The sequence below is a fragment of the Brachyhypopomus gauderio genome, chromosome 14 (assembly GCF_052324685.1).
Source record: "Brachyhypopomus gauderio isolate BG-103 chromosome 14, BGAUD_0.2, whole genome shotgun sequence".
NCBI lineage: Eukaryota > Metazoa > Chordata > Actinopteri > Gymnotiformes > Hypopomidae > Brachyhypopomus > Brachyhypopomus gauderio.
The window spans coordinates 16,387,350-16,402,366 of NC_135224.1; the positions used below are offsets into that span (position 1 = coordinate 16,387,350).

General features: G+C 41.9%; 1 protein-coding gene across 1 annotated transcript; it reads left to right on the forward strand.

Annotated features, from left to right (window-relative positions):
* Nucleotides 1–18: 18 nt before the first annotated feature.
* Nucleotides 19–13,695, forward strand: nsmaf (neutral sphingomyelinase (N-SMase) activation associated factor). Its single transcript, XM_076972460.1, has 31 exons — nucleotides 19–212; nucleotides 705–788; nucleotides 1,185–1,263; nucleotides 1,351–1,415; nucleotides 1,610–1,646; nucleotides 1,760–1,810; nucleotides 2,023–2,094; nucleotides 2,180–2,227; nucleotides 2,351–2,403; nucleotides 2,748–2,877; nucleotides 3,083–3,154; nucleotides 3,249–3,357; nucleotides 3,630–3,806; nucleotides 3,975–4,054; nucleotides 4,486–4,576; nucleotides 4,741–4,804; nucleotides 4,895–4,946; nucleotides 5,049–5,169; nucleotides 5,559–5,690; nucleotides 6,352–6,394; nucleotides 8,734–8,900; nucleotides 9,036–9,144; nucleotides 9,245–9,303; nucleotides 9,857–9,924; nucleotides 10,028–10,095; nucleotides 10,230–10,353; nucleotides 10,747–10,830; nucleotides 11,106–11,256; nucleotides 12,010–12,112; nucleotides 12,293–12,402; nucleotides 12,951–13,695. The coding sequence occupies exons 1-31, from the start codon at nucleotides 175–177 to the stop codon at nucleotides 13,043–13,045; spliced, it is 2,736 nt and encodes a 911-aa protein (XP_076828575.1). The 5' UTR covers nucleotides 19–174; the 3' UTR covers nucleotides 13,046–13,695.
* Nucleotides 13,696–15,017: the final 1,322 nt, after the last annotated feature.

A 15,017-nucleotide genomic window follows, 5' to 3' on the forward strand; every position in this document is an offset into this window, starting at 1 on the left:
ATGCGGACATGCGTGTTGCAGCCGCACTGTGTTGACATGCGCACCAGAGGGACAGGGAGAATGAACTACAGTAGTTGACTGTTGTGACAGTACTGGAGCTCTAGTCAGTCCTTGCCGTTTTCAAAGGATTTCCGTGTTGAGAGCTGCTCGGCGGACGCTCTTGTCCTGAGCAGGATGGCCTTCATGGGGAAAAAGGCGCGTTCCAAAGAGAGGTAGGATATTTCAGCATGTCTGTCCCTTTGGGTGTCCTATAACTTCATTGGTTCTGGGGGTGAGACACGGTGCTCTTTTAAAACCCGTCCGGCCACAGCGATTAGACTTGAAGATTAGGGATCGAACCGAAATAGCACGATCATGCGTTTTAGCAGGCCGAAAGTATCTTATGCCATGGACGACGTTCATGTTTATTCAGTCATGTCGCATATTTTGTAGCTGGTACAAGAGGCCACAGAGGAAAGAAAAACGTTCTCTGCACGCCTACGTAGTTTTGTTTTGAGATCACGTTTGTTGCCGGAAATTGAGGCGGGAGTTTAAAATGAATGGCACATGAACTTGGACTTCTGTCTTCTCATTATAGACACTTTTTGCTGAACTTTTCGGATGTTCCATCGTTAAGGATTCTTAAATCTCTCTCTCTCTCTCTCTCTCTCTCTCTCTCTCTCTCTCTCTCTCTCTCTCTCTCTCTCTCTCTCTCTCTTTCTCAGGTTTTCATTGTTGTTGCTAGATCTTGAAGAATATTATTTTGAACAGCATACTGCTTATCATATGACCGACAATGTTCCAAACAGGTAAGAACAGCGAGATAATGATAAGGAATACATAATGAGTGGACATACAACATACAACGTGGAGGTAGGACACATTGGACTAGCTGCCCAGACAGAAGTCTGTGCCTGAATTACACTGCCACTGGAAATGCTTGTTTTGGGTAGGCATAACTATAGTTGAAAGGTGTATTTTTATAAGACAACAGTGATGACGTGCCTTTAACTTTCCATGGCTATGTTTTTTCACCACAGTGATTAAAGCAGCATCTTTTAAACATTACATCTGCAGCTCAGTGTAAACCTGTGTAAAAATTACCAACAGTTACATGTTTGTCTGTGTAGATGAGTCTAATGATGTAATTGTTATGGGGCACTTGATGACACATTTAATCCTGTGTATCTTCACTGGTCTGACAGACGTATGAGGGGCTCGTTAAAGATCTGCTCCAAGTCCGTCATCTTCGAACCAGATGAAGTGAACAAGCCCATCCTAAAGGTAAAAGCCAGTCGGTGACTCCCAGAGCTGCACTCACAAGCACCTCAGGTCTGGACACCATGTTCTGACTCGCTGCTTTGCCACCAGATCCCACTGAAGGACTGCAAACGGATAGAAGGGACTGGAGAGACAGAGGCCAACCCTTTCAAAGGGTGAGCCGTCTCCCGCCTGCTCACCGCCCTGGACGGCGGACACCCACACAAGCACTCGCACCCATCCGCAGGCACCTGTAGGGCATTCCTGTGTGACGGTGGTGGTGTGGTTACATTAGCATTTTTTGTTTGTTTTTTTTTGGTAATGCTGAACATCTGGCCGTTTCTGTTTTCTCTTCCTCATTCTGTTGCAGAACCAGTCCCACATGTGTGCTCTTGGAGACCAAGCAGGTTAGCCCCGTTCACGGCCGTGTGTACAGAAGCTGAGTGTGTGCATGCAGAGGCTTCATTTGACGTATTTAAATCAATTGTTTTATTTATTTATTTTTTACCCTTTTTGACAGGTTTATCTTATTAAAGAAGAAAATGTTGTTGCTCCGTACAAATATGAAAGGGTGAGCCCATAGCTCCATTGTTTATTTGTGTGTCTGTGTTTTTGTGGATGGGGGTGTGGGTTGGGTCAGCGATATGAGGATGACCTCGATTTCTGATTTTCTGGTTATCACTGCCACAATATCGAACGGCATTGATACATATAAATTTTCGCCTTACATTTCAGAAGCAACAAATAGTTTATTCACTACTAATGTCGTAACTTGCATATTAGGGCGAAAGAACCGTCAGGTTCCACCTGGAGATGGCGAGGAAGACGGACGACGTTGTGCAGACCCTGCTCCAGGTGTGCACTTCTGTCTTCGTCCCCTCTGTGATTGGTGGAAGCTGGCTGTGCTTGTTTGACTGATCACTTGATGTCGTTTCTGCAGCTACACAGGGCATCGTGTCTGGACAAGCTCGGTGACCAGACGGCCATGGTGCGTCCCAATGCATTAAGAAATGCATGTGCATTTCGGTTCCCTCCTTAAAAGACTGTTGAATTCTGGGAGCAAGCCCGGCACTGCACTACTGATCCTAACACGGCTGCTGTCTTTTTGTAGATCGCCGCCAATTTGCAGTCCAGGTTGGCCAGAGCATCTTTTGACAAGAACAAGTAAGGGCGTTTTTGTAATGAATTAGTTGGAGCAGAGCTGCCTTTACTAAAGGCCGGATGAGGGGAGCGAAACCTGCTGATCTCGTTGAGCCGTGGGGGGCACGTGACCGTGCTTCACATGATGCTTCTCGAGAAGTGTGAAGGTGTGATTGTGAAAACATACAGGATCTAACGCAGGAAGCACCCCAGTGCCCAGCTCATGACACTGATTGGGTGTGCAATGAACCGCGTCATTGGCACTCTTATGGTGGTTTCTAAGCTGATTGCTGTGTGTAGGTGACTTTTCTGTGGTTGAATGTGTTACTTTTACCTCATGTAATAAATGTGTGTGTGTGTGTGTGTAGCTTTCAGAGTGTGTGTGAACGACCCCATATGGAGTGTGAGGCTGAGATGGTGTCTCCACTGGTGACCAACCCTGGCCATGTCTGCATCACTGACTGCAACCTCTACTTCCAGCCGCTCAATGGCTATCCAGTGAGTCACCAGCCAAGTAGCCTTTACCTGGCTCCCTGCAGTGTTTGTGTAATGCTAATCAGCATTGTGTGTGTGTGTGTGTGTGTGTGTGTGTGTGTGTGTGTGTGTGTGTGTGTGTGTGTGTGTGTGTGTGTGTGTGTGTGTGTGTGTGTGTGTGTGTGTGTGTGTGTGTGTGTGTGTGTGTGTGCGCGGGTGCATGACACAGGATTCAGTAGTTCGAATTGAGCTTCATAGTGTCCGGCGCATCTACAAAAGAAGACATGGTCTGAGACCATTGGTAAGTATGTGTTGACTAGTGGATTTGTGTGGATGTCTGTGATTATTTATTTGTATGTGTTTATGACTGTGTTGATGTGTTTTGTGCATTTCAGGGACTGGAGGTGTTTTGTACAGAGAATGATCTGTGTTCAGATATTTACCTAAAGTTCTACAATACTAAAGACAGGGATGAACTTTACTACTATATCGCCACTTTCCTCGGTATGTTAAATGACGTTACGCTTTCCTAGTTATGTTGCTTTCAGGGACCATTGTGTTTCAGTGACGTATGATAGCAGCACTGAACGAGTAAATTTAAAATAAAGGAAAAAAAATTCTACCTGCATTCATATCAGTATCTCCTGTTGTCACAATATTGTATGAGATACGTTAGTCAGCTTAAAACAGAGAAGTAGTAGCGCAGTGAGACCAAGAATGTGTGTGTGTGTGTGTGTGTGTGTGTGTGTGTGTGTGTGTGTGTGTGTGTGTGATAGAGAACCACATAGCGGAACACACTGCGGAGAGTTACATGCTACAGTGGCAGAGGGGCCACATCTCCAACTACCAGTACCTGCTGCACCTCAACAACCTGGCTGACCGCAGTGTTAACGACCTCTCCCAGTACCCTGTGTTCCCTTGGGTCATCAGCGACTACAGTAGCTCACAGCTAGGTCAGCCTAACACACACGCACACACACGCACGCACACACACACACCAGATTATTTTCACATTCAAAGCATATTAATCAGGACATCTGATGGTGCAGATGTCTCACTCTGCACCATCAGCATGTCTGTAAGTGTAAGTGTGTGTGTATGTGTGTGTGTGTTTCTGATAGATCTGTTGAACCCTGCTTCATTTCGGGACCTTAGCAAACCTGTGGGAGCTTTAAACACAGAGAGACTGGAAAGACTATTGGTAAGCAACACCCCCTGGGATACTGTACCAACGCAGGCCTGTCTGTCGTGTGGGCTATGGAGCTTGCGGGGGGGCATTATGTTTGTAGTCCCTTTTGGTTATTGCATCTTGCAAGGTAGTTTTATTTCTAGAGTTGCTTACTTTCACAGGGTTTGTGTCATAGATTTGTGTGTTTATCTGCAAAATGTTTTCTATGCTGAAGTTCAAAAGCTAAATGGTCTGACATGATTTTGTCACCTGGATGAGCTGTTGAAGTAGTTCTTCTGAACTAATTAGCACATACAGTTGGTTGGAAGAGTCTCCTTGGAAGGACTTTTTTTCTTCATATTTTGTACTGACTGCTTATCGAGTTGTTTGATGGCAAGTTATTTTTGTCTCTCATTTGGTCTCTCCTGTGTGTCTGTGTGTGTGTGTGTGTGTGTTTGTTACAGGAGCGCTACAGGGACATGCCTGAGCCTCGTTTCATGTACGGTAGTCATTACTCCTCTCCAGGATACGTCCTCTTCTACCTTGTGCGAGTGGGTGAGTCCTACACTGCATCCACCATTCTGCAGGAGAAACATAAAGTGTCCACTGAAAATGATGAAGGATACTACTGAAGATTAAGTCTGTGTGAAATAAGAAACATTTGCGTGTGTGTGTGTGTGTGTGTGTGTGTGTGTGTGGTTTTGGGTCCTCCCCTGAAGCTCCAGAGCACATGCTCTGTTTACAGAACGGACGCTTCGACCACGCAGACCGAATGTTCAACAGGTCGGCCTTCACCCAGACACACCACCCACTCATTTTGCTTCTAAACTAATATTTTATGTAAATGTATTCTAACTGTTTGTACCTGTGCAGTGTCGGGGAGACATGGAAAAACTGCTTAGAGGGAGGAACTGACTTTAAGGAGGTAGGAGGGTAGTCTTAATGGTTACAGGTGATGATGCAGCGCAACACTAAATCACCTACAGCCTCGTATGGCGTCGTTTTCAGATGTGTGGGTCTCTTCCAGCTGATTCCTGAGTTCTACGGCACCGGGAGCAGTTTTCTGAAGAACCTGTTGCGTTTGAGCTTGGGCCGGAGGCAGGGCGGCGGACAGGTGGGCGACGTGGAGCTTCCTCCGTGGGCTTCAGGTAGGTCGGCCGGTGCCCATGGTCCCTGCCCTTCAGCTGCGAGTTGCCAAGCTTGTTAAAAAGTCCATTACACACACCCGAATCAGAAAGTATCACCCAAATCAAAGTATCACAAATCAGAAAGCATCACCCGACTCAGAATCAGAAAGTATTTTCTGAAAGATAATCAGAATGATCACAATTATATACAAAATTATTTCTGATTCTGATTCTAAACCTTCTTATCATGCCATGATATCTCATGCCAGTGCCATCAATTGTCCAGCCTAATTCACCAAAGTGTATGTTTGTGTATGTTTGTGTGTGTGTGTGTGTGTGTGTGTGTGTGTGTGTGTGTGTGTGTGTGTGTGTGTGTGTGTGTGTGTGTGTGTGTGTGTGTGTGTGTGTAGATGCAGATGATTTCCTGCAGAAAATGGTCTCTGCGTTGGAGAGTCAGCATGTGTCGGAGCACTTACATGAATGGATCGACCTGATCTTTGGCTATAAACAGAGAGGGAGTGAAGCTGTAGCAGCCCACAACGGTACACACACACACACACACACACACACACACACACACTAGTGCTGTCAACAAAAAGATTCTATCAGTGAAAATATTGTAAAAAAATGACATTCGATTATGAAAATGAATATTAATTAATGTTAAATAGTGGGGGGAAAACAGCACCACCTTGGCTGTGTGCTTCGTGTGCCCTTGTGTGGGTGACATGATTTGTAGTAGAGAGAGTGATTTGCACCCTGAAAAATTTTGGACAGAAGACAAATTTTGAAACCTTGAGTTAAAGTAGTATGCAACCTATGTAAGTTACAGTTATCCTACAGTGCCTTAATTATATTTAAACAAATGCATTACAAAACGGTGGCTACTGAACAGGCTGAATAATCTTGAATAATGAATAGGTTAGAAACAGAAGCTTTATATACAGCGGGTCCCCAATGGTTTATCATCTCCCATTTCACAGAAAAGAAAAGGTAATTGTCGATTTGTAAACAGACATTTATGTTGAAATAAACATAGCTGCATTGGTTTGCTTTCTTATAAACATAATGTGCAAAACTACAGATTTTCGAATGGTTCAAACCTGTGTGTTTTGTTAAAAGGAATAATCGTAATCATAATAATCATACATCACAGCACTGGTGCAGCAGTTTTTGATCTTTTTCTTGTCTTCATTTTTTCAGTTTTCCATCCACTGACATATGAAGGAGGCATAGACTGTGACAGGTAACATAACCACCGTAATCCGTGCTTGGTGTAATTATTCAGTGAAGCTTCTTATGTAACTTTTGATGTGTATACACATAGTACTGTGGTTCTACCAAGTGGCCAGTACTACTTCTGTAATGCCAGGAAGAACATTCTGGAAGTCGCTGTGAAAGATCCTATTGCTTCTCGTAAGAATGTTGAGTTGTAACACAACATATATAAAGATGTTCCACTAAACAATCCAGCAAAAGTACTTGCTGCCATTAGAGGATAGTGCCTATTAGCTGTCTAACAATACACAGGTGGCAGGAGCTACCTTTTGTCTAGCTAGAACACAATGCAGCAGGAAAATGCAAAAGTACCACAGCATGGGGGTTCACCAGAGCACAGATGCTACACTTTAGTTCTCATCCTCTTCAGAGTAGAAGATCTGTGACACTTGAAGGGCATGAAAAGGCTGAGGCAGCCCAAACTCGAGCAGTATTCGCTGCACATGAAACATGAGAATATTCTTCAGTGCTACCTTGAGAATTCCTCACTAGTGTTTCGGCCTGATGCTGGAATAGACGTCATCGAGTACCTCCTACGCATTAAGATGGTCATTTCAGGTCTCTCAAAATTTGATGACCATCCAGAGAATTATAGGTCAGAGTAGACAAACAGAATTCAGCATTTGTATTCAATCCAAAGGTTTCTTAGCAGGGTTTGGCAGACACTTGAAGAAACATAGAGCTCTGGAGGTGGTTGAACATGCTTTGCTGAGAACTGCTCAGATTCAGAGACAGCACCATGGTTTGTAAACTAGAGGGCTCTCTGTATGTGCTAGAATACACAAAATAAGAGGTCTACCTCTTGTGCCTTTTATATTTAGACAGCAATGGACGTTAACCCAATAATGGAAAACCTCCGTCTCATGCTCAAACTTTCTCCAGATTTGTTTGACAGGCAAAGATCAGAAATGACCACAGTTCCTGCTTTTCACTATCAAGTAGCCAATGTTCTTAATTAGACAAACACTTTAGTTGTAGAAGGTCTTCCACAAGACTGCCATTCCTTGAAGAGCAAAAGTGAACAAGAGCAGTACAAGGAGATCACAATGGAAGATGGAGATCACAGTGTCCTAGTCATAGGACCATTTGAGCAAGTTCAGACTTGTAATCGACAAAAGCATTAAGGGCTAAATGAAAGCCGATTGTTTCGTAAAGATGAACCATCTGCTATAGATGTTGCAAACAAGGCAACCATAAGAAGCTCTGAATGTGATGGTGACAGGCACCAAGCTGCTCTACATCCAGGTGTTCTCCTGTTGATGGACCTACAACCAAGCAATATGGATGTGGGGAGCAGAGCGAGGAGACGAATGGAGATACCATCTTGTTGGGCACCACTAAGTGCATTGAGGTTTGCTGTTGATCTGGCTACCCCAGGTCAGGTTCCCATGTACCATGGCAGAAGAGCGCGATCAGGATGTATGCAGTTCTCAATGGCAAAGGACCGTTTTAAGTAAAAACTTTCACAGCAGCTTTGTTATAGATACCGTGGATGGGAGGCACTCCTTCCTCCCTGCATTGCTTGAATTTGATTCGACTCTGGATTAACCTAAAAAAAATCCCTCAGATATTTATACTCTTGAGAAGAGATGAGAATTTTAAGAATTTAAAAGGTGCATGATTGCATCAATTGCCCTCATAATGCCCTCAAATGTCCCATGTGCAAAACAAACTTCTTGTCAAATTCTTGTGACTCATTGCTCTGACATCCTCTCAGAACAAGACAAATGTTAGCAGAGTCTACAGCTACTGCAGCATTAACAAGAGAAATGAAAGTTAAAAATCTTGTATTTTTTGGGTGTGTGAATGGGGGGGGGGGGGGGGGGGGGCAGTGCCTGTAGCTGTCTGTCTAGTAATACTCCAGGACTGTGTTGTGAGGACAGAACAGTCATTGATTACAGTATGTCCTCCTTCATATCCACACCTGCCCACCGCTCTGGTCATGCGTGCGTTCACAACCCCGTAGTGTTCACTAGTCTGTGGGTGTGTGTGGCTGTGTTCTCACTGCATGGATGGGTTAAATGCAGAGGACAAATTCCGATTGAGATGAAAATCACAATTGGGAAAAAAAATTATAACTAACTTAACATCATACCTAAATATGAGGGCACATTTCCAGTGTAAAGATATAAATCTGATTGCATATTTAAAGCTTATCGGTCAATAAAAGCAATTTACTGGTGTGTCTGTCTGTGTGTTTTTGCCTGTGGATTTTTTTGCATTGTGTGTGTGTGTGTGTGTGTGTGTGTGTGTGTTTATGCATGTATGGCTTTGTGTTTGTGTTTCAATACTGGTGTCTGCGTGCAGTATTGAAGACCCGGATCAGAAGATTGCGATGCTGACTCAAATCCTGGAGTTTGGGCAAACCCCTCGTCAGCTCTTCACCACTCCTCATCCTCAGCGCATCACACCCCGGTTCCACAGCATCTCCATAGGGACCAGCACGAGTGCTACATCTAGTGAGATGTCACCAGGTCAGATTTGAACTCTGAATACTGACCAGCCACATAAACAAACATTAGCATGAACACACATTCTTATACGTGTGTGTGTGTGTGTGTGTGTGTGTGTTTGTGTTTGTGTGTGTGTGTGTGTGTGTGTGTGTTCAGTCTCTCCCAGCATGGAATCCTTTGAGGATCTGACTGAGGAGAGTAAGAAACTGGCTTGGAGTAACATGAACAAACTCACCCTGCAGTCCAGTCACAAGATACACAAAGAGTAAGTGTGTGTGTGTGTGTGTGTATTTGTATCTGTCTGCCCTTGTGGAATGGTGGTGTGGTCAGGGTATAATTCTTTCCTGTTTTTGGTGGAAACTCAGGGCAGTGACGGGTATTGCTGTGCCCCTAAGTGGCACATCCATTTTCTCAACATCTCAAGGTAACAAATCCATTCCACACACCGAACATCTCATGTTTGATATATTTGCTAATGTTATTTACACTCACCAGCCACTTTATTTGGTACACCTGTGCAACATTCAGTTGCAGCCAATCACATGGTAGCAACTCCATGCATTTAGGCAAGTAGACATGGCCAAGACGATCTGCTGTAGTTCAAACCGAGCATCAGAATGGGGAAGAAAGGTGATTTAAGTGACTTTGAACATGGCGTGGTTGGTGGTGCCAGACGGCCTGGTCTGAGTATTTCAGAAACTGCTGATCTACTGGGATTTTCATGCACAACCATCTCTAGGGTTTACAGAGAATGGTCCGAAAAAGAGAAAATGTCCAGTGAGCAGCAGTTCTGTGGGAGCAAATGCCTTGTTGATGCCAGAGGTCAGAGAAGAATGTACAGACTGGTTCTAAAAGAATTCTAAAGAATTAAGGCAGTTCTGAAAGCAAAAGGTGGTCCAACCCAGTACTAGCAATATCTACCTAATAAAGTGGCCGGTGAGTGTATGTATGAGTTGATTTTTATTTTTTGGTCACAGACTCAACCATGAAGATGCTTTCTAAAGAGAACGGTGGACTACAGAGGAGTGTGTCCTTTTCAAACATGGTAATTTACACACACACACACACACACACACACACACACACACACACACACACACACACACACACACACACCTACCTAACACAACTTGTTTCTTTCCCTCTAGGCTTTGTCTTCCTGTATCATGCTACCTGAGGATAAAACAGTAGTTTGTTCTTCGTGGGACAATAATGTGTGAGCATGCAATAAAAGCACAATCTTTTTAACTTTGCGTTTTAGCTGGCTGGCATTATAACTCCAGTCTCCTGCCTTATTCCTCTGTCTCTAAACTCCTCCCCCATGTACGCAAACCCCACCCTCTCCCCCAGCTACTTCTACTCTATAGCCTATGGCAGGAGGCAGGACACACTCATGGGCCATGATGACGCAGTCAGTCAGGTGTGCTGGAGAGATGACCAGCTGTACACGGCATCTTGGGACTCCACCGTGAAGGTCAGGGGACTGAGCTCCCGTCACTAACACTTTGTTGTGCTAGTGAAACCCATGTGTTAATTAGACCTGCATTACAATAATGAGTTAATGAATTTCTCGGTGCATTCGTGAAGCCTTCTTTGGCAACTCATAACGTCTGATAGTTTTGGCATTATCAAATTTGGTTTTATTGCGTAGGCGGTGAGGTGGCTCTGTTGTGAAGTATTGCCTGTATGTTTCCACATGGGAAAAAAAGCTGAGACTACCCGCCGAAATTCACTTAAACTCAACTTAATTTGGCATCAAAAAATAAAAATACCTCAGATGGTAGAATAGTCTTCTCAGTTTGGCAAGAAAACCAAAGTAATTCCTAAAATAGATCCTAAACTGTTGCTCATATTTGTATTTTGACAGGTCTGGAAGTGTGTAGCCGCAGACATCTCCAGTAATAAGAGGACAGGGTTTGAGCTACTGGCTGAGTTGGAACACGAGTCAGGGGTGAGTAGGTGTTCATCACTTCAGCCATAGCTAATGCTGTAAAGGTTTTTAGGTAATGCTGCATTTGCCTATAGGTAATTCTGCCAAGGCCCATAAATAATGTGGTAAGAGCTTATGTGTAATATGTTAAGAAGTGTGTATGTGTGTATGTGTATGTGTGTGTGTATGTGTGTGTGTGTGTGCGTGTGTGTGTGCGTGTGTGTGTGCGTGTGTGTGTGCGTGTGTGTGTGTGTGTGTGTGTGTGTGTGTGTGTGTGTGTGTGTGTGTGTGTACAGGTTAACACCATAGCACTGAGCCCTGCTGGTACACTCTTAGGGTCGGGCACAAAAGAAGGCACCCTGAGTGTGTGGGACCTTGACAGCTTCTCCCTCCTGCATCAACTCCCCTGCCATTCCGGAAAGATCCACCAGGTGGCTTTTAGTCCTGGTGGGTAGTTGTTTGTTGTCAGGGACATTGACACACGTGTGGCACAGCTGACCACTTAGAAAAGTGCACCTCAATTCAATTCAGTTAATTCCTAAAATGAAATAAGAGGAATAACAATATAATATAATTATATATAATATAATAATAATATTCAGATTACTTTGCTCATCTGTCAGGATGCTAGCTAGAAATATTGTTCACTTGTTACATCAAATTATGATTATCATTAGTACAAATAACATTGCATTAACATAACTAATAGCGTTGCTTCTAATATGAAGCCAATACAGTACTGTCATTATACACAGATTAATGTAACTGGTAAAAATGATGCACTTTGAGAATGTAACTTTGTCCTAATCAATAATGTGTCAGTCAGTGTGTCTGCAACCTAATTCCAGGATTCCTGAAAATGTCTGAAAATGAGTTTTTAGTGTATGGTTCCCACTGTTCATGGAATTTCTGCACTGTTATGCAATTTTAGTCTATTACAGATATAGAAAGTCGGGGGATTTTGTTTGTAGCATCTTTCAGTTTTAGTTGCCATTTATCAAAGTGTTATATATTCATGTATTAAACATTGTGTTGCAATGGTTGTTATGGTTACTCAATTTTTTTCCCACACTGATTTAACAAAGGCGGCCTGTTTTCCGTTGATTATAGGTCTTGGAAATTCAGCTTTTTATTCAGGGAAAAGTCAGGGAATTTGACATTTGACTTGGAGTGGGAACTGTGTGTGTGTGTTTCATTCAGACAGTAGAAACATTCTAAGTGTGGGTGAAGATTCGTGTTTGAAGGTCACAGACGTGCAGACTGGCATGCTTCTCTCTAATGTCCTTGCAGAGGATGAGCAGAGGTAATACCACACACACCCACTCATATACACACACACACACACACACACACACACACACACACCGCTCATATACTGATCCATAAATCTAAGGCCCAGCAACTTGGTTTGTCTCATTAGAAATGCTGAAGGTGCAAAATAAATTAATGATGTTTGTTTGTTTGTTTGTTTGTTTTGCCCCAGATGTTTCTGTTGGGATGGCAGCACTGTGCTTTCAGGAGGGCAGTCTGGGGACCTTCTGGTTTGGGACCTACTTACCAGCAAGGTCATACACAAGATCCCTGCTCACTCAGGTAAACAAACTTGCACACATGAAACCATTTATACTTTGGTTAATTAAAAGGACGATCAAGGTTGTACATATGTAATCGATGCTAAAAATAAGCCTGTTATTATACAGGTCCTTCTAAAAAAATTAGCATATTGTGATAAAGTTCATTCTTTTCCATAATGTAATGATAAAAATTTAACTTTCATATATTTTAGATTCATTGCACACCAACCGAAATATTTCAGGTCTTCAGATGATTAGGTTCACATTCAGATGATTAGGTTATTAGCTCATTTAGAGAACCTTTTCATGATATGCTGACTTTGTGAGATAGGAATTTTGCGTTTTCATGAGCTGTATGCCAAAATCATCAATATTAAACCAATAAAAGGCTTGAACTACTTCAGTTGTGTGTAATGAATCTAAAATATATGAAAGTCTAATGTTTATCAGTACATTACATAAAATAAAGAACTTTATCAAAATATGCTAATTTATTTTAGAAGGACCTGTACTTTTAAGATGAACAATTCCACTGAGTTATATGACCTAAACCACTTCCACTTTCAGGTCAAGTCACATGTATTTGGATAAATGAACAATGCAGCAGTGTCATCACAGGAGGAGAAGACAAACAAATCATGCTGTGGAAACCCCAGTTTTGATACGCACACCTTCACTTAAAAACACATACTTGCACAGTCAGTGGTGACTGGACGCAAGTACTTAATGGAATGGTGTGATGCATTGTTTCCAAACTGGCCCAAAAACATTTGATCTGACTGCTGGGACACAGGTTGCAACTACATCAGGAATCATTCATTTAACTGTTGCGGTCTTTTTTACAGTGAAAATGCAATGACCAATGGGTGAGTAACACAAAACGATGTTTAAAGGAGACTGATGCCACTGATCTGTTTTGTTTAGTTTTTTTTTTTTTTTTTTTTACTCTTTTATGTTACTGGTTTTACATTTTATTTGTATTAGAAACGAATATCATTCCGCGTTCATAAGTAGGGATGTTGTGTGAGTTATTCAATGGATCATGTTTCAGGCAAAAAGAGTGAAATTAGACCGGGCAAATGTCATTTCCTTCAAATGTTGAGAGCAACTAAGAGTCCTGAACATCCAGCCATACACATCTCACTGGCCATACACATCTCACAGCCATACACATCTTCTACATGTTGAGACCGTGTTCTCTGTTTTTTATTTTCTGTTGATTTTTGATTTTGTTTTTAATAAATGATCATTCAACTCACAGTATATCTATGCCCATGCAAAAATAATCCACATTAAAAACACGTGCAATATGTATCTTGAAGTATTTTAATATATTTTCATAATATACAGTATACGACATATTACTGACCATCAACTTAATGGCACAGATCAGAGTAATTATTCATATTTACCCAGGACTAGCTCTAAGATAACTAGGACAGACCAAAGTAAACGTTCATAGGGTGGTAATTGTAAACATTCCTTTTGTGCGTTTTACTGTCCGGGTAATTAAAAAAAAATCTTCGTTCTAGTCAGTAGAAGTCAAACTTACCCTTACATTTGCAGCACTTTGAGTTTAAATGACAAAAAGCATTTTTGTCATATGAAATTTTACTCATAGCATTATTCATATATCACAAAAGTTAAAATAGCTCGAATTTCTGTAGTAAATAGATTAAAAGAAGGACATTAGCCATATTTCTTTTCTCGGTTCATATTATTCCTGTAGTTACAGCTTGCATGTGAAGGCTGTCAGTGATGTGTTGCAGTGGTATCCGTGTACGGGATATCTTACCCATTTTCCAGTTCTGTCATGAGATTTTATGCAGGTTTGGCCCTTAAACCCTGTCTGAAGCTGTCAGAAACGTGCCTTAAATAATGAATATTTAGGCTTTGAGATGCTCCCACAGACTCTGCCTTTGGGTTTATTTATTATGTATGCTTATGATTATGCGTAAATAAAGGGTAAAAACTGTTATGCAAACATGTAAATGCATTGTATGCATGTTTGCATATGCAAATTCATTTGCATATTAATTTTGGTTTAATATTTGATCTAGACTATTATTCATATTGTAGAAAACCAACTCTTCAGTGAAGAGTGTTTTTAATATCTGTAAAAGTCAATAAAAGATGCAGCAACTCAATAGCAAAAGACATTTGTAGAAATGGTCATTCTGCATCTCATTATTACACAACACTTTAAAACCAGTGTGGTATAGAATCTGTAAAAGAAACATATACTGCATAGTACGTTTTATTAAAAACGGCATGTATTAACAAGTTGTCTCTTGTGTTTTTTTTTTTTTTTTTTGCTTGTTTGATCATTTGAGGTTTCATAACATGGTCTCAGTCTTAATGTTGTTTTCCAAAGTTCAAATGTTCAAACTACCCCTTTCCTTTTGGGGTTTCTTCTGAAACCGAGCTCCTTTGATTTTTGTGTTTGGCGATAAATAAATGTGATGAAAAAAATGATTTCATCTTGCTGTAAACGCGCACACACAGAGACATGTGGACACACACATACATTCTATGAGCGATAAAGATCCCTGGCGTACGGAGCTGGAGTATCTTATGCGCTTAAGAATATGCTTGTGTGAGACAGAAGTTGCCAGCAGGTGGCGATGTTTTTTT